Source organism: Eulemur rufifrons, chromosome 2, assembly GCF_041146395.1.
Source record: "Eulemur rufifrons isolate Redbay chromosome 2, OSU_ERuf_1, whole genome shotgun sequence".
In the NCBI taxonomy this organism is placed as follows: Eukaryota; Metazoa; Chordata; class Mammalia; order Primates; family Lemuridae; genus Eulemur; species Eulemur rufifrons.
Window position 1 is genome coordinate 20,716,652 of NC_090984.1, and position 24,243 is coordinate 20,740,894.

General features: G+C 38.1%; 1 protein-coding gene across 2 annotated transcripts; it reads left to right on the forward strand.

The window, feature by feature from the left end:
• Positions 1 to 8,834: 8,834 nt before the first annotated feature.
• Positions 8,835 to 23,360, forward strand: RCN2 (reticulocalbin 2). 2 transcript variants are annotated; one of them, XM_069457059.1, is made up of 7 exons: positions 8,835 to 9,204; positions 9,583 to 9,688; positions 12,150 to 12,346; positions 17,655 to 17,768; positions 21,085 to 21,181; positions 22,087 to 22,229; positions 22,751 to 23,360. In XM_069457059.1, the coding sequence occupies exons 1-7, from the start codon at positions 9,061 to 9,063 to the stop codon at positions 22,901 to 22,903; spliced, it is 954 nt and encodes a 317-aa protein (XP_069313160.1). In that variant the 5' UTR covers positions 8,835 to 9,060; the 3' UTR covers positions 22,904 to 23,360. The 2 variants fall into 2 exon arrangements, with proteins under 2 accessions (XP_069313160.1, XP_069313169.1); XM_069457068.1 differs by having other exon boundaries at positions 17,667 to 17,768.
• Positions 23,361 to 24,243: the final 883 nt, after the last annotated feature.

Below are 24,243 nucleotides of genomic sequence, written 5' to 3' on the forward strand. Positions count from 1 at the left end.
TTGTCTTGATTATTGTAGATCCAGTGGACTTTAATAGGAGCCAAAATAGTAAGTGAAGAGTGTGGGTAATAGGGACAATGACCCCTGTGTCCTTTAAATCTTTAAAGGTGACACTAATTTCTGCTCCTCTTCATAAGCATGTATGAGAGTTCTTGTTGCTCTAATTCATTTAATAGTTTGGTTTTTTAAAGGTTAGCCATTCTGGTGAGTATGTAGTATTATATCATTTTACCTTTAATTTGCATTTTCCTTTTGACTGAGGCTGAAGACCTTTTCATATGCTTATTGGACATATGAGTGTCCTCTTTTCCTGAAGGATGTTTTTCTTTTCTTATTGATTTGTGGGAGTTCAACATATATTCTGACTCTTTTGTCAATCATATATATTGCAAATATGTTCTCCTACTCCTTGGCCACCTTTTTGCACTCTTAATAGTGTGTTTTGACATAGACATTCTTAATTTTTTTTAACAGATGGAGTCTTACTATGTTGCCCAGGCTGGGTGCAATGGCTATTCATAGGCAAGATCATAGCACACTACAGCCTCTAATCCCTGGGCTTAAGAGATCTTCCTGCCTCAGCCTCCCAAGTATCTGGGACTATACCACGCCTGGCTAAACATTCCTCACTTTAATATTTTTAGTTTGTGAATCTTTTTCTTTATGTTAGTGCTTTGTGTCTTGTTTCATAAAGATGAAAGGCCATAAAGATGTTTTTCTATGTTGACTTCTGTTCTCTGATAATGTTTTATTATTCTAACATTTACAACCCACCTGGAATTTATTTGTGTGAAGTAGGTATCAGTTATTCCTTGTGCATATGGTTATCTAACTGACCCAGTAACATTTACTGGAAAGACTATTTTACTTATTTAATTATAATAGATTATCTATAGATTTCTTTGGATTTTCTGCATACAAAATAATGGCATTTGCAAATACTAACAGTTTTCTTCCTTTCCAATACTTACAACTTTTATTTCCCCTTATTGCCTTCTTGCACCAGCAAGAATTGTGCCTTTAATACAATATTGAATAGAAGTAGAAATAGTGAGCACCCTTGTCTCTTTAGTAGTCCTAATGGGGAAGCTTTTAATATTTTACGTTTAGGTATAATGGTCTTGTGGATATTTGTTTTCAGGTTAAGAAAGCATTGAAAGCAAATAACTGCCAACCTACAAGTTGATACCCAGTGTAAATATACTTCCATATAAAGTTGATACAAAGACACTTCACACAAAAAAAATGGAGACAATTAATCTGCAACAGACCCACTCTAAAGGAAATACTAAAGGGATTTCTTTAGGCAGAGAAAAAGATTCCAGATGGAAACACAGACATGCAGGTAAAAATGAAAAGCAATAAAAAGGGTAAATATGTCAGAAATTCTAAATTAATATTGGTTGTATGAAAATAATATCTTGTGGGTAATAATAACATCAGACAAGGTAGGTTTTATGACATAAAGCTCTGTTACAGATAAAGAAAATACTTTAAAATGATAAAACCTCAGCCTACTAGGAAGATATAGCAATCATAAAGTTGTATGTCCTGAATAACAGTCTCAAAATATATGACAAAAATTGACAAAACTTGTAGAGAAATAAACAACCACAGTGAGAGATTATGAAACATATGTCTACGTAACTGATAATAACAAGTAGACAAAATATCAGTATAGATATAAAAGATCTGCACTACACAATTAACAAATGTTACTAATTGACATATATAGAAAATTGCAAACAACAACTTCAGAATACAGATTTTTTTCCCCGTTGCACATGAGTGGGAACTCTTTCAAAGAAGGGAAGTAAAACAAATATAGACACAATAATGTGTTTTTCCATGCCAGCTCTATACACTTGCGTTCTAATTCCACTATTAAGTAAGGGCCAGGTGGGAGTTTCTTCAGCCGGAGCATGTGGGATACCTCTCACTTTGGGAATGAGTAGAATTTAAGAGCAGAGACCAAGAGTTATATTTTGGAGAGGTCTCAAAGGTTTAGCTTGTTATACTCAATTCCAAAATAGACTATATTTTTCCCAGAGGTCACATGAATCCAAACGAAGCAGTATTTAGGGTGGGAGGTAGGGACATGCAACCAGGGAGGAAAAGCATACCAGGCAAAAGTGAATTGATACAGAAAAACTCCTGAGATGGAATGTGGATATTTGCTGAGGATTTTTAGGGGATTCCCAGGCCTTCTCAGTCATTCTGAACTATGTTTCTCTGCTTTTTTAAATTTTATTTATTTATTTGTTTATTTATTTTTGCTATTTCATTTATAGTAGTAGCTTCCTTTGTATACCGTTTCCACATAAGGCATATCTGCCTGCTATGGCTCGAATGTTTTCGTCTCCAAAATTCCTGTTCAGCCTTTGGATCCTGGCTGCTGGGCTGAGCCAGCGGTGCCACTCCTCCGCTCTCCACGCCCCCTCTCCGCCACCAGGAAAGAACAGGCCATCTCCTCCGGCCAAAGACTTCCTGGCTGGAGACATCGCTGCGGCAGTCTCCAAAGAGGCCGTGGCCCGGATCTAGCGGGTCAACCTGCTGCCACAGGTACAACTTTCTAGCAAGCAGATCATTGCCCACAAGCAGTACAAGGCATCCGGGGCTGCATCGTGCGCATCCCCAAGGAGCAGGGCGTGTTATCCTCCTGGAGGGACAATTTAGCCAACGTCGTCCGCTACTTCTCCACTCAAGCCCTCATCTTCGCCTTCATGGATAAATACAAGCCGGTCTTGGGGGAGCGGGGCAGGTGGGGTGGACAAGCACACAATTCTGGAGGTATTTTGCAGGCAACCTGGCCTCCGGAGTGGCAGCTGGGGCCACCTCCTTCTGCTTCCTGCACCCGCTGGATTTCGCCAGAACCCACTCGGTCGTCGACGTTGGGAAGTCGGCCAAGGAGTGAGAGTTCCATGGGCTGTGTGGGAGACTCCCTGGTGAAGATCACCAAGTTCAGTGGGACTCAGGACCTGTATCAGGGCTTCGACGTCTGGGCGCAGGGCATTATCATCGCCGGCAACCCACTTTGGCGTGTACAACGCAGCTAAAGGCATGCTCCCTGGCCCCAAGAACACCCACACGGTGGGGAGCTGGGTGATAGCCCAGTCCGTGATGGCTGTGGCTGGCGTGGGTTCCTCCCCCTTCCACATTGTGGGGCAGCAGATGATGATGCATTCAGGACGCAAGGAGCTGACATCATGTACAAGGGCACCCTCGATTGTTGGAGGAAGATCTTCAAAGACAAAGACAAAGCCTTCTGCAAGGGCACATGTTCCAACGTCCTCAGGGGGATGGAGGAGGCCCTTCGTGCTGGTCCTGTACCACCAGCTAAAGAAAATGGTCTAAATGCATCTGTCCCCTGACAGGAGAGTGGGACCAGCAGAGTCATGTAGAATACTTAACTGTCACAGAGCATCCACCGTGGAGAAATTCCAATCAACTGTCCTGGCCAGATCCTATCTGTAGAGGGCTGTGGAAGGCTCTAGAAAAGGGGCTCATTGTGATTGCAATGACCATTGGCAGCTGATTCCGTATACTGATTACAGGGGAGAGGGACTCATGACATCATGTGGGCCACTCAGATCCAAAATCCAGATACTCGTAGGACCCGCGTTGTGTTTAAGTATTTAAAACAAAAGAATCATGTCTCCCATTGTACTTAAGCGTTAGCTCCTTTTTTGCATAGCTGAATGTTTGCAATTATGTTCTATCTTGGGCATTCTGCTGCAAAACAATAAAAATGGGACACTGAAAAAAAATTCATGCTGAAACAATCTCTAATGCACCAGTATTAAGAGGTGCGGCCTTTAAGAGGTGAATGAGTTATGAGGGCTCTGCTATCCTGAATGGGATGAGATGCCCTTATAGAAGGGCTTCCATCCCTTCTGTAGTGTGAGGACACAGTGTTCCTCCCTTCCAGAGGATGCAGCAACAAGGTGCTGTCATGGAAGCAGAAAGCAGCCCTCACCAGACACCAATCCAACCCATGCTTTGATCTTGGACTGCCTAGCCTCCAGAGCTGTAAAAAATACATTTCTGATCTTTATAAATGACCCAGTCTCAGGTATTTTGTTATAGCAGCACAAATAGACTAAGACCCTACCTTTAAAAGTATATATACTGTACATAGAAAAACTCTGGAGTGTACAACACCAATGTTAATAGTAGCTATATATGAGAATGACGTTTGTGATTTTTTTTCCTTTTTGCTTGTTTGTATATACTGATTTTCCTAAAATAAACAAGTAAATGTAACTTGTGTAACTCCTTGTTTCTGCACTACAATGCAGTACAAACCTTTTTATTTGTTTATTTTAAACAGAAACCAACCTCAAAAACTCACAGAACTGAGTTTGATCTTGAATCCAAAAAAAAAAAAAAAACCCAAATCATTCACAGGTCCCTGAACACCATCTTGTGATGGAGTTGCCATCAGAGCAACTGCATTTTCTCTTTGTCAGTTGGATTGTTGAACATGCAATGCATGGTGTGACTATAAAGCAATGACTGAGGTTTTTTGTTGTTGTTTTCTTTTTCCCTACAAACACCCCAGAACTTATAACTTCAAGGAGTGCTGTCTTTCAAAGTTGCTCTGCTTGCGTCAATTTTGTATTTCCTTTCATGAAACTGTCTTCAGAGTTGGTTTAGTAATGTCAAAGTAAATCGATTTCATCATCACTCATGAGAAACTCTTGCATAAGCCACAGTCTCTCTCCTCTTTTTGATCCTTCTTTGATTGCCTTCTTTTAGCTAAGTATCACCCCTCTTTCTTAGTGTTCTTTATTTTTACTGCTATTGTGTTTGACTAAGACTTCAAGGACCTATTGTTGAAAACCTGGTGAAAAGAGTGTGGGAAAGGGTTCTGAGGCATAATAAAGCCTGGGACGTGGGGAAGGGTACAGAGAGGGGGCTAGACAGTTTGAATGTGGGGCTCAAAGATAAGGTGACCATATAATTTATCACCCCATTCTGGGATACTTTCAAGTGTGAAAGGAGCATGATTAATAATCATGCCAGGTCAACTAGGATGTATGGTAACCCTATGGGTATAGGGAACAAGTCAGGGAAGGCACTCTGACTGTCTGTCCACTTGGGCTGCCTTTAGGGCAAGAGATGAACCAGCGTAACTGGCCAAGGGCCATAAATGTGAATTGCCGGAAGTAGAGGATGGCTTCTATTTGAGGATAGAGCTATCATTACATTTGATCACTGGGACAGATTCATCTTTAATTTAGGGAAATCTCATTCAGTGACAAATAGTTACATTGAATTTCCTGGAAGTACTTCTAATAAGTTATTAAGATTTTATGACTACTTACTTTTGGATACTCCTTAGAAATAAAAACATTTTCTAGGCATTGTGATATACCCACCCCCCTACATATTTTCTGTCATCCTCTAAGACTCCACCATAACTCTGAAATTCTCACATTTCCTTCTCCCCTCAAAAGACTGACAAAAGATTAAACAACCAACAAAATCCCCCTAATTGCATGATCATTCAGTCTAAGTTGTTCTCCCATTCACTGCTGTATAGTCTATTCCTTTGTCTTGTGTTTTTCATCTGAGCAAAGCTGCAAACTCATTGAGTTTGTTGGCTTTTCCACTTAAGTTGTTTATTGTGCCAAATCTTATTCATTCCGGTGGAAATCAGCCTGTAACCCAAGTGTCCACACCATGTGTTAAGTGGGTATTGCTTTGTTCTTTAAGCAACTGTTCACACGCATCTTATCGAACTCAAAAAGTAAGAACTCTACAGATTCCTTCTTTGAATAGTTTCACAGTTAACTCTACTACCTATAAAACATACTTCTAGAAGAATGCCAGTATAGCTGAATTCATTCATTCCACAAAAATTCATTAAATTCCTTGTATTAATAGGGGCACTAGAAGTAATCACACAGTTCCTGATCTCAAGGCTCCCACAGCCTTGTAGTAATACTGACAAACAATTCTAAGAAAAATCATTGAACTGTACATTTAACATTTGTGCACTTTACTGTATGTAAATTATACCTCAATAAAAATGTAAATAAAACCAAATTTGCTACATGCAGTTGGCTTTTGTAGATCAAGAAAATTAATCTCTAGGTTGTTCTTTTTTTTTTTTTTTTTTTTTTTTGAGACAGAGTCTCGCTCTGTTGCCCAGGCTGGAGTGCAGTGGCGTCAGCCTAGCTCACAGCAACCTCAAACTCCTGGGATCAAGTGATCTTCCTGCCTCAGCCCCCCCGAGGAGCTGGGACTACAGGTGTGCAACTCCATGCCCAGCTAATTTTTTCTATTTTAGTTGCCCGGCTAATTTCTTTCTATTTTTAGTAGAGATGGGGGTCTCACTCTTGCTGAGGCTGGTCTCAAACTCCTGACCTCAAGCAATCCTCCCACCTCGGCCGCCCTGAGTGCTAGGATTACAGGCGATAGCCACCAAGCGGGCCCTGGATTCTCATAACGCTTTTTTTGACAGGCTACTTATTTTATATACTTATTTTTCCCCCGAGTACAATGGATTAATTACAAGTAATGACACTGGATCAGTCATGCCTCTCTTGAGCATAGGTCTTTACTGTAATCTGCTTCCAAATAATTCTAACTAATAAAATTGTGGATTTTAAGAGATGAAAAGTTGCTTAGAGACTTCTTCAGAGGCTCTTAACTTCTTCTGCCACATGGATCCTTTTGAAACTCTGATGAAAGCAAAGCTATAGACCTCCTCCCGAGAAATGTACATATGCCCAAGCATTTTGGCTTAACACACCTCTGAAACCCATGCAGGGACCCACTTAGGAGCCCAAACATCTCAAATTAAGATTCCCTAGAGGTTACCCAATCCTTTTCCTCAGATGAAATAAAGGGAAAATAGCCTGTTTAGGGACCCAAGGAAGACAGAACTCAGGCCTTCTGATGCTCAGACATTTATGCTGTTTACTCCATTGCTTCTTTAGATACCATTAGATTCCCTCTGTCCCAAAACCTCCATCTACGGAGCCCCTGAGTTTAGAACTTCCATACTACCTTGCATCCTACCCTTTTAATTGGAGTCATAGCAGAAGCTAGTCAAAGTTTACCTTTTACTTATTGGGGAACAACAGGTACAAAGCTGAGTTCATTACATTAAATGGAGGCATTTATCTCTTTTTATTTTTCCTTAGAATACCTCAAAACCCAGAACTGAAGTTAAAATTAAAACAATCCAGTGATGAAGTGTTTTCCTTCCTTTTCAGTTTCTTTGTTTTAATGAAATCAACTCTAAATTATTGACTATATTTACACTCTGAAATTTAAAACTTTGTTCTTCATTAATCTTTATAACATTAGAAAGATTGAGGCTGGGCATGGTGGCTCATGCCTGTAATCCTAGCATTATGGGAGGCCGAGGCAGGAGAATCATTTGAGGTCAAGAGTTCGAGATCAGCCTGAGCAAGAGCCAGACTGTCTCTACTAAAAATAGAAAATATTAGTTGGATGTGGTGGCATGCAGCCAGCTACTCGGGAGGCTGAAGAAGGAAGCTTGCTTAGCCCAGGAGTTTGAGGCTGCAGTGAGCTATGATGATGCCACTGCGCTCTAGCCAGGGCGACACAGCAAGACTCTGTCTCCCGTGCCCTCGCAAAAAAAAAAAAAAAAAAAAAAAAGATTGAATTTATTCTTTGTTCTGTAAGCCTTTTAATGGTCCCTGACCAAACAATAAAATTCCAACCTGACCCAGAAAATTTGTGCAACATGTGCCCACTCAGTTTTTCAGTTTGGAATAAGATTCTTGCTCCCAGTCCAAATAGAGAATGTGAAAAGTTAAAGAGGACCCAGAAAGCCTTTTCTTCTGTGTGAAAGCCCTGATCCTAAGTAGAGCAATTAATAAAGAAAAGGGTTCAAGCGGCAGCCTACAATTTTCTTAGGGTTTAATGTGCTCAGGATGAGGTGGAGACATTACACAGACCTGAGAATAGACATGGCACAGAAGTCACGTGTACATGCATTTTACCCATAAAGTTTTCGCTAGGTACTTGCTAGCTATTCCTTCTGCGCAATCATCTTTTGCTTTTCTACCTGCCTGGGTGAACGCTTGCATTTATTGAACACTTCACCACATGTGCCAGCTACTGCTCTAAACGCATTACATTATTTAATTTAATCCTCATAACAACGCTTTAAGGTGGTCTCATTACTATGCCCATTTTATAAATGAGCCAACAAGTTTTAAGGGGCTGAGAAACTTGGCTAAAGTCACATCACTTGTAAATTGCGAAATTGAGCATCAGATACAAACATCTGACTGTCCTTCCTGGGTTTGAACGTCCTACTCTGGAAAAATAACTAAGTACAGATACACTGAAGACTGGGAAGTATATACTGTTGGTCGGTTTCTCAGGCAAAGATTTTTCTAGATATTGTATTGTTTTCACCGAAATTTCCAGCCTCTCTCATTGATGGAAGCCAGGAGGGACTCTGTGAGTGGTGAGGAAGTTTCTGGTAGGTACAAGGCTGACAGGAAGAGGCAGGCCGGGGATGAGATGGAAGTGTGTTTTTCGAAGGGTGCGGGCTTCGGCAGGGTGAATGCGCGAGGGGTGCCCTCCCCTCTCCGCGGCCCCGCCCCTCACCGAGGCCCCGCCCCTCCCCGCGGCCCCGCCCCTCTCCGCGGCTCCCCCCCTCTCCTTGGCCCCAGCCTGCCTCCCGGAGCTCTGGGGCCTGCTGCGGACCGCCACATCAAGGCGGCCCGCCCCCAGCGCCGCGCTGTCCAATCAGCGGCGTGACATGGCGCTCCGCCCCCTCTGCCGCGGCCATATATACTTAGGCCCGGCGCGCCTCCGCACCGCAGTGGTCCGGGTTTCTGGCTGTGAGGTTTGGGGCTGCAGCAGCAGGAGTCGCAGCCGCTGTGGCCGCTGTTTCCCAGTCCACCGCCCCCTCCGCTGCCCCTTCCGCCGTCCTCTCGGCGTTCCGTCTACCCCACCTCACGTACGCCGCGCCGCCTCTGTGTAGTCGCCCTCGAAGCGCCACAACCGGCCTGGGCCCCCGGCCGCCTCCCTGCTCTCGTCTCTCGGTGTCCTCTGCTGGCCGGAGCGATGCGGCTAGGCCCGGGGCCCGCGGCGCTGGGGCTGCTACTGCTGTGCGCCGCGGCGGCCGGCGCCGGCAAGGCCGAGGAGCTGCACTACCCGCAGGGCGAGCACCGCAGCGACTACGACCGCGACACGCTGCTAGGCGTCCAGGTGAGGCGGCCAGGCTGGGGGCTGGGAGGGCCTGGCCTCGCACCGCTGACGCCGTGGGCTTTGTCCCGGGACAAAGCGGGGCGGCCGATCGAGGCCTGGCCGGGGCTGCCTGACAATGGGGGCCAGGCGGGACAGCGCTCGCTCTCTGGGGCACCCCGGGGCCTATAAAGCCTGAGGATATAGCGCAGCCGAAAGCTGGATCCCTTCTACTCTCCCGACACTGGGCGGGATCTTTGAGGGGGTGTAGGGCCTGGATAGCAGGTGTGGGTCCCCCCAAAACCTCTCGGCAAAGGAGGCTTCTAGTAGCCTATTTTTCTCCACCATTTTGTCCCACTGATAGTAATGCTTGACTCCTGTGTTTCGTTTCCCCCCACGAAGGAAGAAGTTGATGAATATGTTAAACTCAGCCACGAAGAACAGGAAAAAAGACTGCGGTCGATCATAAAGAAAATTGACTTGGACTCAGATGGCTTTCTCACTGAAAGTAAGGACTGTCCTACACAACTAACAATGGAGAAATCCTTTTGTAGGAGTGTTCCAACAAGTTAGTAACTACTGTGAGGGGAAAAAAGGACATGGAGAGTAGATTTTATACCTGGAAATCTTTAGACGTGGAATACCAAGTACAACTTAGTGCTTTCTCCAGTTATATATAAACATCTTTGACCCTGTAGGGTATGTGCAGTCATACCCTCTTCCTCATGTGACTTTTGTCAATGTCAACAATATGATTCATTTTAGAGAAATATGTCCCCAAACCTTAAGGCATTAAATGATTTATTGCTCTTTTGATTTCTGCTTCATTAGAATTTGAAGAATTTGCTTCTTTTTATAAGCTAGTAGAAAAAGACCTGTTGCATGTCGAATATATTTATTATAACATTATAATAAAATGTTAGAGCTGCTTGGAGCCTTAGAATAATCTTGCCCACTTCTTTGTAGAGATGAAGAAATGAAGCCCACAGGGGTAAGTGTCTTTTACAAGTAAGTGGCAAAACCAGGACTAGAATCCTGCTTTTAATTTAGTTTTTAATATCTTTAAGTTTAAAAAACATGTGAGTGGTTTTAGGTAGGTTCTCCAGTCAGAAATGAAATGCACAGGCTATTAAAAGAATGTTCTAAATAAATTGCTGTGCAACTGTCTCTCCCCATTGTTTAATTCAAGTGATGAACCCTGTCAACATTCCAAGTTGATCTTCAAAAAGAATTCAGAAGGTTATTACTGTGACTATAAGTTAGCTATTTTGCTATAACTCTCATTTAAATGCTGCTCAGCATCCAAGGAATGATGTTGTTGGAGAGAATTGCAAACTGGTAAGTTTAAAATGTGCTATCAATGAAGTGTTCACATTGGTGCCCTCAGGAATGTTAAAAGTTTTTTTCTTCTACTGAAACAATAATGACAACAATACCTTTGGAATCCAGTTATCCAACATAAGAATAGGTCCATTTTTGGTTACATTAGGATACATACAGAACAAGTTGATTTGGAAGACTATCTAGTACCTGTTTGTCAGGGCCTAGACAAGTTGGAAAAAAAAGTTAATAGTAAGCTTTTTAAAAAATTTAAAGTTAGGAAGAAATCAGTCCAAATCTTTGTTTTACAGATGAGAAAAAAGCTTGAGATGGTAAAGTACTCCCTGATGGGAAAGCTGAAGTGTGAACCCCCATTTCCAATCCCTGTTCCATTTTGTTTTCTACTATGCCACAATGATCTCTTTAAATAAACCAGAAGAAAGACATGTGGTTCTTAAAGAAGCCCTCATTCTCCTTGAGGACCCGTAAGAGAATTTTGGTAATTTGCACTTTGAGGGCGAGGACTGGGCTGAGAGTTTCTTAAGAGATAGCAAAATTCAGTAGGAGTTTAGGCTTTGAAGCCTAATGTGTTTGAATCTGGACTCTACTTATTAGCTGTGAAGCCTTGGACCTTTCTGAACTTTAAATTCCTCAAGTGTAAAATAGTGATGATTATAATTGCCTTGTTTTGAAAATTAGAGACAATGTATTTGGAGGACCTGATGATGTAGGAATTGATCAATACATGGTTGCCATGATAGTTATTATTCTGCCCTGTTTTTGCTTTTTTATTCACCTGATTGCTCCTAAATCAATAGAGGAGTACCACTCTTTAAACCAAATGGTATATTATCTTTAAACCAAGAGTATAAAGTTGATCCCAAAGTGGACATTTGAGATTTAGAAACTTTTTCCCCATGTCTTCATGAATCAAGTTTAGGCAGACAGCTATTATAAGAAAGGCATAAATTGCTACTCCTAACTTTGTTAAAGTTTTCTCCAGATGTTTTATGACATCTTTAAAGGAAATATACTATAAGTTCTCAAACTTCAGTAGCTTGAATACCTTTTCACAATTTAGACCGTATCTACTTACCATCTGTTATTTCCTTAATATAGTTTTGATTCAACTCACATAAAATCTATTTTAAAGGAAAATTTTCTATTACCTTCATAAATGAAAAACATTATTTTTTCTAATATATCTTAAAATAAATAGGTAGTAGTTATTCAAATATTTGTGTGTCCTGAGAGATCTGTAGTAGTTAGCCAAAGTTATCTGCAATGTTTTGGATAATGTTAAAAAAGTAAAGTGTTATTTTGGCCAATTGGTAATTCATTCAACAAATACTTATGGAGCCAGGCACTTTGTAGGCATTTGGTGTACATCAGTGACCAAAACAGACCCAAACTCTCTGTACTTAATGGAACTCACATTCTATTTAGATCACATGTTATAATATTCTTAGACTCCAAACAGCTCTCCCCACCTCCTACCCCTATTTCTATTGATACTACTAGGCCAATTCTCACTCAGTATTTGCAAACACTGAAGATTTTGTCTTCTTTGAGAAAAGGTTTAGAAATCTTCACTCTTTCACAAGTAAGAATTACTGTCACATTCATTTTGTTCTGGGAAATTCTCATAGGTGAACTCAGTTCATGGATTCAGATGTCTTTTAAGCATTATGCTATGCAAGAAGCGAAACAACAGTTTGTTGAATATGATAAAAACAATGATGGTAGTGTGACATGGGATGAATACAATATTCAGATGTATGATCATGTGATTGACTTTGATGAGAACACTGCTCTGGATGATGCAGAAGAGGAGTCATTTAGGCAGGTGAGTACAGGTGCACAAGCTGTTCCTTTTGATCATATCAGTTCACTTTACCCTCCTGCATAAATGAGCACAAGAGGGCCTGAGGTCATAGACTGGATTGCCTTGTTTTCTAGACAATCACCTGTTCCACTTCAGTGGTCATTTTGATAGTTTCCTTTCTAGCCAGATTTAGGACTCTTATTCTGGATTGCCTAAATTACACTTGCATCTGTTTTTCTCAGCTGCATGATTTATTTGTCCTTATTTTCAGAGTTGCTTTTTTGTGTATTTTGAATATGTATCTCAATAATTTATTTTTAATGTCATTGAACAGTTTTATGTCATATTTACAAAAAAGTCTATAGTGGTCCATTCCCATTTTTAAATATATAACTTTTATATAACTCACTTTAAAAAAATGTTAATAGTGGTAAAATACATACAGTCAGCCCTCTGTATCTATGGGCTCCAAATCTGTGTGTTCAACCAACACAGATCAAAAATATTTAGAAAAAAATTGCATCTGTACTCAGTATGTACATTCTTTTTTCATTATTCCTTAAACAGTATAGTATAACAAATAATTACTTAGGATTTAAATTGTAATTGGTATTATAAGTAATCTAGAGATGATTTAAGGTATGTGGGAGGGTGTGTGTGGGTTTACTATGCCATTTTATATCAGGGACTTGAGCATCCTTGGATCTTACTGTCCATAGAAAGTCTTGAAACCAGTCCTCATAGATATTGAGGGAGGACTGTATAACAGATTTACCATTTTAACTATATTAAAATATACGGTTCAGTATTTTTAAGTACATTCACATTGTTGTGCATTCCACCTCCCAAGCTCTTTTCATCTTGCAAAACTGAAAATCCATACTTCTTAAACAATAACTCCCATCCCCTCCTCCCACCAGCTCCAGGCAACCGCTTTTCTTTCTGAATTCTCTATGAATTCTACTACTCTAGGTACCTTATCTAAGTAGAATCATACAGCATTTGTTTTTTTGTGACTGGCTTATTTTGCTTAATATAGTGTCCTTAGGTTTGTCCATGTTGTAGCATGTATCAGAATTTCCTATCTTTTCAAGGCTGAATAATATTCTATTATATGTACAGGTTGAGTACATACAATCCAAAAATCCGTAGTCTAAAATGTACCAAAATCCAAAACTTCGTGAGCACTGACACGACACTCAAAGCAAGTGCTCATTGGAGCATTTTGGATTTTGGTTTTTGGATTAGTGATACTCAGGCAGTAGTTATAATGCAAATATTCCAAAATTCAAAAAAACCTGAAGTCTAAATCACTCTGCTCCCAAGCATTTAGGATAAGGTATACTCAACCTGTTTATACCAAATTTTGTTTATCCATTCTTCTGTTGATGGATACTGGGTTGCTTCAGCCTTTCGGCTATTGTGAACAATGCTGTTATGAACATGGTGTGCAAATCTCTTTGCGATCCTGCTTTCAGTTCTTTTGGTTATATACCCAGAAGTGGGATTGCTGGATCATATGATAATTCTATTTTTAATTTTTTGGGAAACCACAGTACTGTTTTCCATAGTGGCCACACTATTTAAAATAACTCATTTTTGAAGATTTAGTATCACTGTGAGTTTTATTTATTGTTTCCCATGGTTTAATTTGTTGAAATAAATGCTTCTTAATTAAGCAGAGCTGAGGAAGACAATTTTTATTTAGGAATTAGTAGGAACTTTTCAAGATTTCTGTGAAGTCTGTTAAACTGAAAGTATATCAACACAAATGACTATAAGCTTGAGAAGTTGCTATTTCAAATACTTTTGTATTTTGAAGGTAATTTTAAACAATTTACTATAGGAATGAACTTACTTTAAAAGCATCACTGGAGTTCTTGTCTTAAACCAAACCATGGTATGATACGACTTCCCTACCAGGGAGCAACAGAGAAATGAAATGCATTTAAACACTTACTAGAATTAGATTCTCAGTAAGTTTTTTATTTTTTTTCCATCACCCAAAAGATTTAACTACTATCCCATCAAAAAATAAGAAGTCTGTATTCTTGGGAGGCGGTGATATAATAGATGATGGTGTTGAGAAGAAAATCTTCACTTTGAAGAGATACATGATTCATTAATATTAACTATGAATAATTCTTTTAAAAGGTGTCTGGTTTTAATGCTATGTTCTCTGGTTAGTACTTGTTGATTATCAGACTCTACTTTTAAAAGAATGAGTTAGATGAATCTTAATAACCTAAAGGAATTGATGGATCCCTAAAATGAACATTTTTCAATGGGAGTCTTGGTTATTCTTTGACCATCTAGGAATATGTCTCTATCTTCGTGAAGTTCTAATCATACTTTTTTAGAATTTGATAAAGTAACTTTCTGCATGGGCCTGTAGTCCCAGCTGCTCAGGAGGCTGAGATGGGAGGATCCCGAAGCCCAGGAGTTCAAGGCCAGCCTGGGCAACATAGTGATACCTTACCTCTAAAGAAAATAAAATAATCTCCTAAAAATTGATATGGAATGTAAAGATGAATCCAGAAACAATGTACATTGTTCTTCAAAATAAAAAATAAAGAGTAGTTGTAATAGGAGTGTTCTAACACAAAGAAATGATAAATGCTTCAGGTTATGGATACCCCAGTTACCCTGATTCAGTCATTAAATATTGTATGCTTGTACCAAAATATAACATGTATGCCCAAAATATGTACAACTATTGTGTATCCAAAATAATTAAAAATGAAAATTTAAAAAAAATAAAAAATAATGGAGAGGAATGAATCAGTCTCAAAGTTACAGACCAAACAGTATACCATAAATAAAATAATCATAAAAGTAATGATGTCTGAATAAAGTTAAATTTTTCATATGGAGGTCTGTTAAAGAACAGAAGTCAACCTGATAACTGAATTTTATCTTATATTTAATAAGTTTCCTTGTAGAGAATAGAAACAACCTGACCCTTTCAGACTTTGAAATCCCTGAAAAAGTATTTCTTTATGATATGATGAACAATTATAGTCAGCACCTTTAAGCAGGATAATTAAAGTTTGGGGACCTATCTGGCAAAAGGTCAAGTGCTCTTAACTTCAGAAGTCAGCTGCTGAATGTACATGTATAAGCAGTATTTATTTATGTAAGATATATAACCTTGCATGTGGCGCATCGGAATTTTTGAGACCTAGATTTTTGTTCTAGTATCACAGATTATGTATTTCCTCATGTAAAATCGTTAGTCTACCAAAAGATGGCAGTTTTGTTCCTCATAAGTTTCTGTTACAATATAAAAATGATTATGGTGGTTTCTTTTCATTACTATGCGTAACACTTTCTACCCTTGATTAGAATATAAGGTTTTTATACAGAAGGAAACAAAGAGTGTTGAGGCTTTATGAAACTGACCATCTTTTTGTTAGTTTTTAGGAATTTGCTACTTTGAAAAAACAGTCTTCTGTTTTTGGCTTTTTTTAATTTAATATGAGCTACTATTAAATTGTGTTCTTCAAATAACTATGAAATTGTGAACCAGAAAAAAAACTTTTTTTTTAAAGAAATCTCAGCTTGTTGAAAGAGATCCTTTCTTTCCTTAGGCAAATTTGGCCAAATTTAGCTCCCTCTGTTGAAACATGGACCTTTTTGCTCTAAATTGAAGGGTTCTTTCATAAGGAAATCTAAGCACTTGGTACTTAGAACAGTGGTTCATTCAAAAAGAACTTGATTGACTCAACAAAGTACCTCAAATTCTTGTCTGCTTTCCCCCCAGGTTAAACCTGAACATAAAATGCAAATTATGTGGTCTAGTTACTTAGAATTATGAAACATTAAGTTAAAAGCAGCTATTTGGAAATAAGTTATTATTTTTTCACTTCTGTCATGATTGGGTGAGTATAACTGGCTTGTGAAGTCTAGATGTTTATAAGACAAATTCTTTGGGGGAAGAGATGAGCTTCTCCACTGTAAATCAATAATTGTAAAACAACTAGTGTTTAGGTAAATGACTGTTACCTACTCTCTATCATTCTAAGAAACTGAAAAGAGCATTTCTATTCAACATTGAAACACATAAATTAAAAGCTTCTAAAATATTTTAAATTGTGCTTTTAAAAAAATGTGCAATTTAATATACATCAGTTTATAGAGAGGAAAGCTATTCCCAGAAACTCTCAAAAATAGAAATTATGCAGGACTAGCAATATAGCTCTATTGGCTTCCAAGGATCTTGGTTACAGAATTACCTTTGAAAATTTTATCAAAAGCAGCCTTGTCCCTAATAGCTCCTGAATCATTTTACTACTTGAGCATACTTAAAAAAAGGAGAAGATGATGAGAGAGAAAGTAGAAAAGGGTGTGTATTTATTTGGCCTTATAATGGGATCCATTTAAACTTTTGATGTGGGTATATGTCTGAACATACAGAATTAGCACTATAAAGAGCCTACTCAGAATAGGCTTCCAATTATTAGATACATATACTAATAGTATGAGATTCTTTCTCAACATAAGAGGACTATTTTTCTGAAACATAACAATGTACTTTTGAAAAGTCATTTAGAAGACCAGAAACATTTCTTTTTTTTAAGACAAAAGCTCACTCTGTTGCCCAGCCTAGAGTGCAGGGTGTCGTCATAGCTCACCGCAACCTCAAACTCCTGGGCTCAAGCCTCAGCCTCCCAAAGTGCTTGTATTACAGGCATAAGACACTGTGCTGGCCTCGGCAACAAATATTAAAAGCCCTGTCAAGGTTTAAGACATGGTCTGAATTTATTGCTTTTTGGTCATTCAGAAAAGTATTGAGATTAATTATTAAGGAAGACTGAATAGTACTGTAGAAAGAACAGGGAGGACCCGAATTCAGTATTTTTTTTTTAAGCTATATTTCTGACTTTTTATCAAATCATTTAATCTCAGTTTTTCTTAATAGTGGTAATATATATCACTTATTAAATACTTAATGTTTACTAATTGTGGGATAGGGATTGTCATCCCAATTGCTTTAATAGAAGTTTTTTTATCCCAGTTTTATAAATGAGGAAAACAGAGAGGTTAAGCAGTTTTCCCTGAGTACCACAGCTAGTAAGTGGCATTGCTGGAATTCAGATCTGGGTCTGTATGACTCTAGAGCTTGTGTCTCTGTACTCCTCAAATAGTAACAAAAATAACATTTGTTATTATTTGCTCAACCTACCTTCAAAGGGATAATTTGAAGATAAATGAGATAACGTATGAGAATGTACTTCAAAATTCACAGTTTGTATTTTTCAGTGTTTTAAGTGATATTATGGCAATAATGATACCTTTGAACATGTTCAAAATTTTTTAATTTTCAAAGCTTCATTTAAAGGACAAGAAGCGATTTGAAAAAGCTAACCAAGATGCAGATCCTGCTTTAAATCTTGAAGAATTTATTGCTTTTGAGCATCCTGAAGAAGTTTATTATATGACGGTAAGGAAGAAAATCTTAAAGAGAATTATTGAGTAACTAAACCTTCAAAATCTGTTTACTAAGTCATTAAAATGAATTACATAACAACCAGAATTTTGAGAGACAGGAAGATTCAAAAGGATCCAAAATAATCCTCACTTAAGATTAGGAGTGGCCAGGAGGGTTTCTGGTGGTGGCAAGGTTGTTTATTGGGAAGGAAAAGGTGAAGGACTGAGTTTTTTCATTTCTGTACTATATATGAACGACTTCCTCTGGCTATTTCCTCATAACCGCATTACCTTTACTGCCTTATCCTTTTGTAACTTTCAGACTTTCTCCAGTTTTTCAATGTTAGTAACACTAGAACTTCTGTTTAATTTATGGTATCGCTTATGAAAGCTTTTGGTGTGGAAAAACACATCATGTTTGGATCACTCTTCATAGGGTGGTGGGGGTATGCAGCTGCTAATAACTGAAGTTTTTGCAAGTTTAGACATGAGTCCTCTTACCCTTTAGTACTTAAAAGACATACAAACTCTTCAAAACTTTTGTTGAATTCTAAGTTTAACTCAACATTGACTGAGTCCCTACTATGATTTGGCAATCTTCTTCAGTGCAGCAACAGTCACACTGGGGAGTAAAGATTAATGTAACAGCAAAAGAGAGACGAAACATTTCTATGGAGATCTGTTGCATGGCCTCAGGCTCCAGCTGTGTGGCTTGGTTCCCTGGGTATTTTAGGAAGGGAAGATGTAGCTCTTTGTTTATTGGGTCATGGTTGGGACGTGCTGCCTTGAATAACAAGGCTGCAGAAACATTTTTCTCCATAGCTCAGTGGCAAGATGCTGCCATTCTCTTGCCATTGTGAAGCTTCTTATTTCTCACTTGGCACAAAATACATGGCCTAGTTTAAGAACAGTGCTGGGCATGATTTCGTGCCAAAATTAAGTTGGGACAAGCTAATTGAGCCCTAGGATGGCAGGCAGAGTATGCTAGATCTAGATTCTCTGGAGAATAGGGAATACTTGAACACCAAAGAAGGGAATGACCAGAAAAAGCAATGAAATAATTTAGGCATCATGTGATATGGCCCTGGAGTACAAAATGGCAATGAAATGAAACAGATTTGAGCAACATTTTGAAGAAAGCATAAACAGGAATGTTGACTTACTAAAGAAGTATTAAGGGAAGGGAAGAGAGGGGTCGGAGATGACCCTGAGGTTTTGAGCTTGTGTAACAATGATGAAGGTAGTGCCTTTGACAGAATGGGGTATGTCAGGATGGCTCTACTTGATTGTGCTTTGTGTGCTGTGTTCAAGTTGATGGCAGCCTGTAAGATGTGTGACCATAAAGTGGTGTTTCATTCAGAGCTGCTTCCTTAAGTCCTATTTACCTTAATTGTTTTTGTGTACCTTTTTCCCTTTGAAGGATATATTTGTTATAGGAAAAGGCAAGAGTACAAGATCATCTTAGTGATTCTACTGTGCATTAAAAGTCAGAATTTAACTTGATATTTTCACTTATGTAGTTCTGAAAATTCATTTAATCATGGAAGCATTATTGAAATAAGTCTATTGTTTCCCAAGAGGATTATTTGAATGGAGGAATAATTTTGATCCCTGGTTCTTAACTTTCACTGGATCACAGACTCCCTTAAGAGCATGGTAGAAACTATGGACTCTTTCCCAGAAAAATTACACATAAAATATTGAATTATAAATCTAGAGAATTCCCAGATACTCCCTCTAAAACTAATCTTTGGATCCCTAGGCTAGGATCCCAATTTCTGTATATAAGATCTGTAATATTGGATTTAAAAACCAACTTGAAAAGAAAATAGAAAAAAAATCGGAAGAGACGTTAGCTCTGTATTAAAAAAAAAAAAAAAAAAACTTGTATTTAAGTGCTATTTCATACCAGTATAGATAAAGCCCCTGGATTTGTCTAGAATCAGAGACTTTTGAGAATATATTTTCATTACATTGTGATGCTAGAATCTGAATTGAAAGGTCTTGTGAGAGAGGCAGTGGGTAGTGAGGAAATTAGAATAGTAGGTGTAACCTATGGGAGTCAGGGAAGAAGAAAAGAACCAGGATTGTAGTTAAAGAGTGCCCCAAAGTCCTGGGGACTGGAATATGCTTAAAGGCAGTAGAAGAAGGAGCTGAAGGGGAAGAGATTGAAGGCCAGACAGAGGCAGGAGCTAAGAGTGAAAGAAAGCACTGGGAAAGTGGTACAGTTTGGGATGGAGGAAGACAGCTAAGGGCTTTGCTCTAGAGGAAAGATAGCTTTAACTCCTGAGGTTGAAGAGAAGGGTGAGAGGAATAGGCTTAAACACAGAGGCAACTAAGAGTGGAGGATGCAATGCTGGTAAACAAGGAGGCATTTCAGAAGACTTGTATTATGTTTGGAAAAATAGGAGGGTCTTTGCAAGAGTCTGTTGGGGAGGGTTGCAGTGAGGTTCCAAGAAAGTAGAGGCGGAGATTTCAAAAAACAGCTGTAGAGAGCATGTTAAGGAAACTGAGGCAGAGGCAGACTTCTAAGCTGCAGTGAGGGCCTACTGAAATGGCAAAAATTAATTTATAAGTATGAAGTTTATATTTTTGTGTCTTCCTTTTTAGACTTTATGGTTCTGGAAGAAAGAAGGAGAAAGTGATGTGGGTCTGATATACAGGATGGGGATTGACATAAGAAAAAGGCACAAGAGGAGATAAGAAGGTAGTGAGGGAGTACTGAAGCAGCCCAACAGGTCATCAAGCTAGAAAGCGTCTACTCTTGTGGTCAGGGAAAAGGACTGGTTGTTTGGTAAGAAGCCTTGATAAGAGTGAGGAACAGATTTGGGGGCAGTTTGGGATGGATGGGGTAGGTTTGGTAGAAGGGGAAGCAAAGGAGGTTGAGGTCTTTTGGAGGGTTGTCACATTGCAGATCTGGAGACAGGGCAACAGTTCTGTGCAAAGTGACCTAAGGTAAGTGTTCTTTTAGGGTTGTTAATGGATTGGAGGGCAAATGGAGTTGTAGTAAGACATGTCATTCTTAAGAAGGAGGGGTATGTGCAGAAAATAGGAGCATGAGTTTGATGCCGAGGTGGTTTAGGAGAGTGAAAGTGGAGTTCTTCACAAATCAGAAGCTTAAGGATGTTGAATTTAAAGCTACGTAGTATAATTCTTGGAGTTTTATTCTTCCTTCTAAATTCCAGTGTTTAGAAAGATTGTCCTGAAAGTATGGACAACTGAAATGATTATTCCTAAAAAAGTTCTGTAGTAAGGTTGAATCAGATGGTGGTGGGATTCCAAATTTTGTGACTAATTTTTTTTTTTTTTTTTTAATGAACATGCAATAGGAATTTGTCATTCAAGAGGCTTTAGAAGAACATGACAAAAATGGTGATGGATTTGTTAGTTTGGAAGAATTTCTTGGTGATTACAGGCGGGATCCAAGTAAGTCACCTGGGGGAATGTGGAAAGAGGAAAAAAATGGAATTAAAGAAGAAAGAAATTGAAAGACAGCCTTGCTCACTGAGAGCTCTCATTGACAGGAAAATGTAGCAAGAGGAATTGTGCGAGATTTCTCCTTGTTCTGCTAAGTTAAACGTAATACGAGTTCAACAAATAGATTTGTAGCTTACCTGAGAATACTGTCTTGTTTACTTACACTTTCATGTCTAGATTCAAACATTTTTTCTCATTTTCAAACAAATGTAATATAATTATCAATTCAAATGAGGAAGGAGGTAATGGTTGATATTTTTAAACAGAATTCTGTACCTTCACATATAGATTGTAAAAGAGAAAGGAACACAAAATACTATACTGGTGTAAACTGTAGAAGATGAAACATTATTTGAAATTAGGAGTTTGCCTTTCTATAAGCAGCTAGTTTTTTTTTTTTTTTTAATTGTTGTTGCTTAAAACAAGGCCATTTTAAAATGGGTCACCAGTTTTACATATTGTGAATATCACTTTAAAATTACACATCAGTTTACTTTGTGAGAACATGTAGGACGATTTTTGTAGTCACATGATGTACATAAAAATGTTACCCAACTCACATTTGGGAAAACTAGATATCAGAACAAGTAGCAGCAGTTAACAAAATTACTAGTTTGTGATAATATGCAATGATTTTAAAACTATGAGTTGTTTAGACTTAAGTGTCACTTTTGAAAATTACCATATATTTGTACTTATTTTCAGGATTTTTCAGTTAAGTAATTCTGTTTCACTGGGCTTCCTTTTTGTAGTAAACTTTAAATTCACTTCCTTTATTCTAGGGATATACCAAACTTCTTATTGGATACATATGATATTCTTGTGTATGTATATTTGTGTTTTTTTATATTAAGCTGCAAATGAAGATCCAGAATGGATACTTGTTGAGAAAGACAGATTCGTGAATGATTATGACAAAGATAACGATGGCAGGCTTGATCCCCAAGAGCTGTTATCTTGGGTAGTACCCAATAATCAGGGTATTGCACAGGAAGAGGTGAGTGTTATAGAATGGCTATTTCTTCCCAATCCCTTCCCCCCCTGAAATTTGGTGCTGTTGATAGGAAAAGAAGTTCAAAATCTTAAGCCACAGAAAGAAATAATGGAGTTATTTAGTACTGATGCACTGCTATGTTTTGAATTTATGAACTGTTTTAGTTGTCAGGGAGATCAGGAGATTAAGATTGTATCGTGTATTAATTTGATAGTACAGTGAATAGAATAATAATTTGTATTTACCTATAGGAGCTCCAAGTGGGTTATAATAATTTTGCTTTACCTTAATATATCCTGGAATGGATTTGATCGAAGAGGAGGCAGAACCCTGTAGAAATTAAGAAAGGAGCTAATGAGAAGAGCAGTAGACAGAACCAGTAACAATGTGTAATATTTTTAGATACTTAGACAATGATAGTACTTGCACACCTGGATGGTTTTGACAAGTCAAATCACATTAAATTGTGAATGTCTTGCTGAAAATGCTTATTACACTTGACACCTTTTTATTTTGTTTTAAAGGCTCTTCATCTAATTGATGAAATGGATTTGGATGGTGACAAAAAGCTCTCTGAAGAAGAGATTCTGGAAAACCAGGACTTGTTTCTTACCAGTGAAGCCACAGATTATGGCAGACAGCTCCATGATGACTATTTCTATCATGATGAGCTTTAATCCCTGAGTATGTCTGAGTAGAGTACTGGACCCTTTTATAATTTGTTACCAGCTTTACTTTTGTGATAAAATATTGATGTTGTATTTTACACTCTTAAGTCTTACCACAGTCAGAATTATCTTAATGTAGATTATAATTTTGGCCTTTTAGAAGAAAAACAACAAAAACATGATATTTATTTCAAAACGTATTGAAGAAATAAAACGTTAATATTGTGCCATGTGACAACAGAATCTTTTATAAATACTCCATCTGTTTAGTACTGTATTGTGAAATATTTGAGTTCTATTTCCACACTTGAAAAAATGGAGGATTTTAGAGATGCCTGAATAATATTATTTAAGTAGTATGTGACTGAGCTATCAATTTTTGTCTTTGTTCTAAGTAGATTTAATTTGGGAACTGACAGAAAGAACAGTGATTTTAGGTTTAGCATTTTCTTTGAAAACCTTTAAAGGAAACTTTAGAAGAACTTATATCTCACATATTAATGCTGAGAAGTTCTGCTTAATTTTAAAATGGTTTCTATAAAAGGTTTTATTGTATGAAATAGAACTTTATATTTTTGCATATGTATAGATAGTAATTATATTTAATGTATAGCATAATGTAATAGCATTATGGTGAGTGGAATTTGACATTGTCCAGAACCCTTTTCATTTTTGACTAATTAAAAATGAAATGTCCTATCTTTTTATATGTTTGCCTTTCTTTAATGCTCCAGATAAACCTTGGATTTAGCACATTTTGTTGTATTGTACATTATCTTGCCTCATCCACTTGTTTATTTGGGTAGTGAATGTTCTCAAGACTGTTAAATTATTCTTGCTGCATATTCTTATTTTGCTTTTTTTAAAAAAATAAAAATAAAAATCATGTTATAATTGAATGTACACCTGACACATTTTAATTGCTCTTGTAGCAAATGTGGTTTTGCTGTTTGGGGCTAGAAATAATCTTAAGAGTTATGCAGTTTGGAATTACCATTAGAGCTGGTTAGTTATCAGCAGTAGAGATCAATATCAATTATACTGAAAATCATACTTGATAAGCATTTCTCCATACCTAAATGGGCAGTTTTAACCTCATTCAATGGAGATCAACTAATCACCTTTGGTGGGGTTGGGGTAGGGAAAAGTGAGGTAAGGAATTAATTTTTTTTTAGTTATGACCCACATATAGTTTTTCTTGCTTTTTGTTTTCTAACTACTTCTATTTGTGGGTCAGCTGTGCATTCTGTTAATCATTATCCAGACTAAAGTTGTCTCACATATAGCACACACAGCATACGAGGGGCTAAACAAATACCTAGCAGTATTTGAGAAGCCCTGAAGCTCTT

Bases quoted from the DNA above. Each gene is read 5' to 3' on its own strand.
- RCN2 (XM_069457059.1), top strand. From the start codon at position 9,061: ATGCGGCTAGGCCCGGGGCCCGCGGCGCTGGGGCTGCTACTGCTGTGC. The intron at 9,205-9,582 runs GTGAGGCGGCCA...CCCCCCACGAAG, and splicing joins ACACGCTGCTAGGCGTCCAG to GAAGAAGTTGATGAATATGT. The intron at 12,347-17,654 runs GTGAGTACAGGT...TAATTTTCAAAG, and splicing joins AAGAGGAGTCATTTAGGCAG to CTTCATTTAAAGGACAAGAA.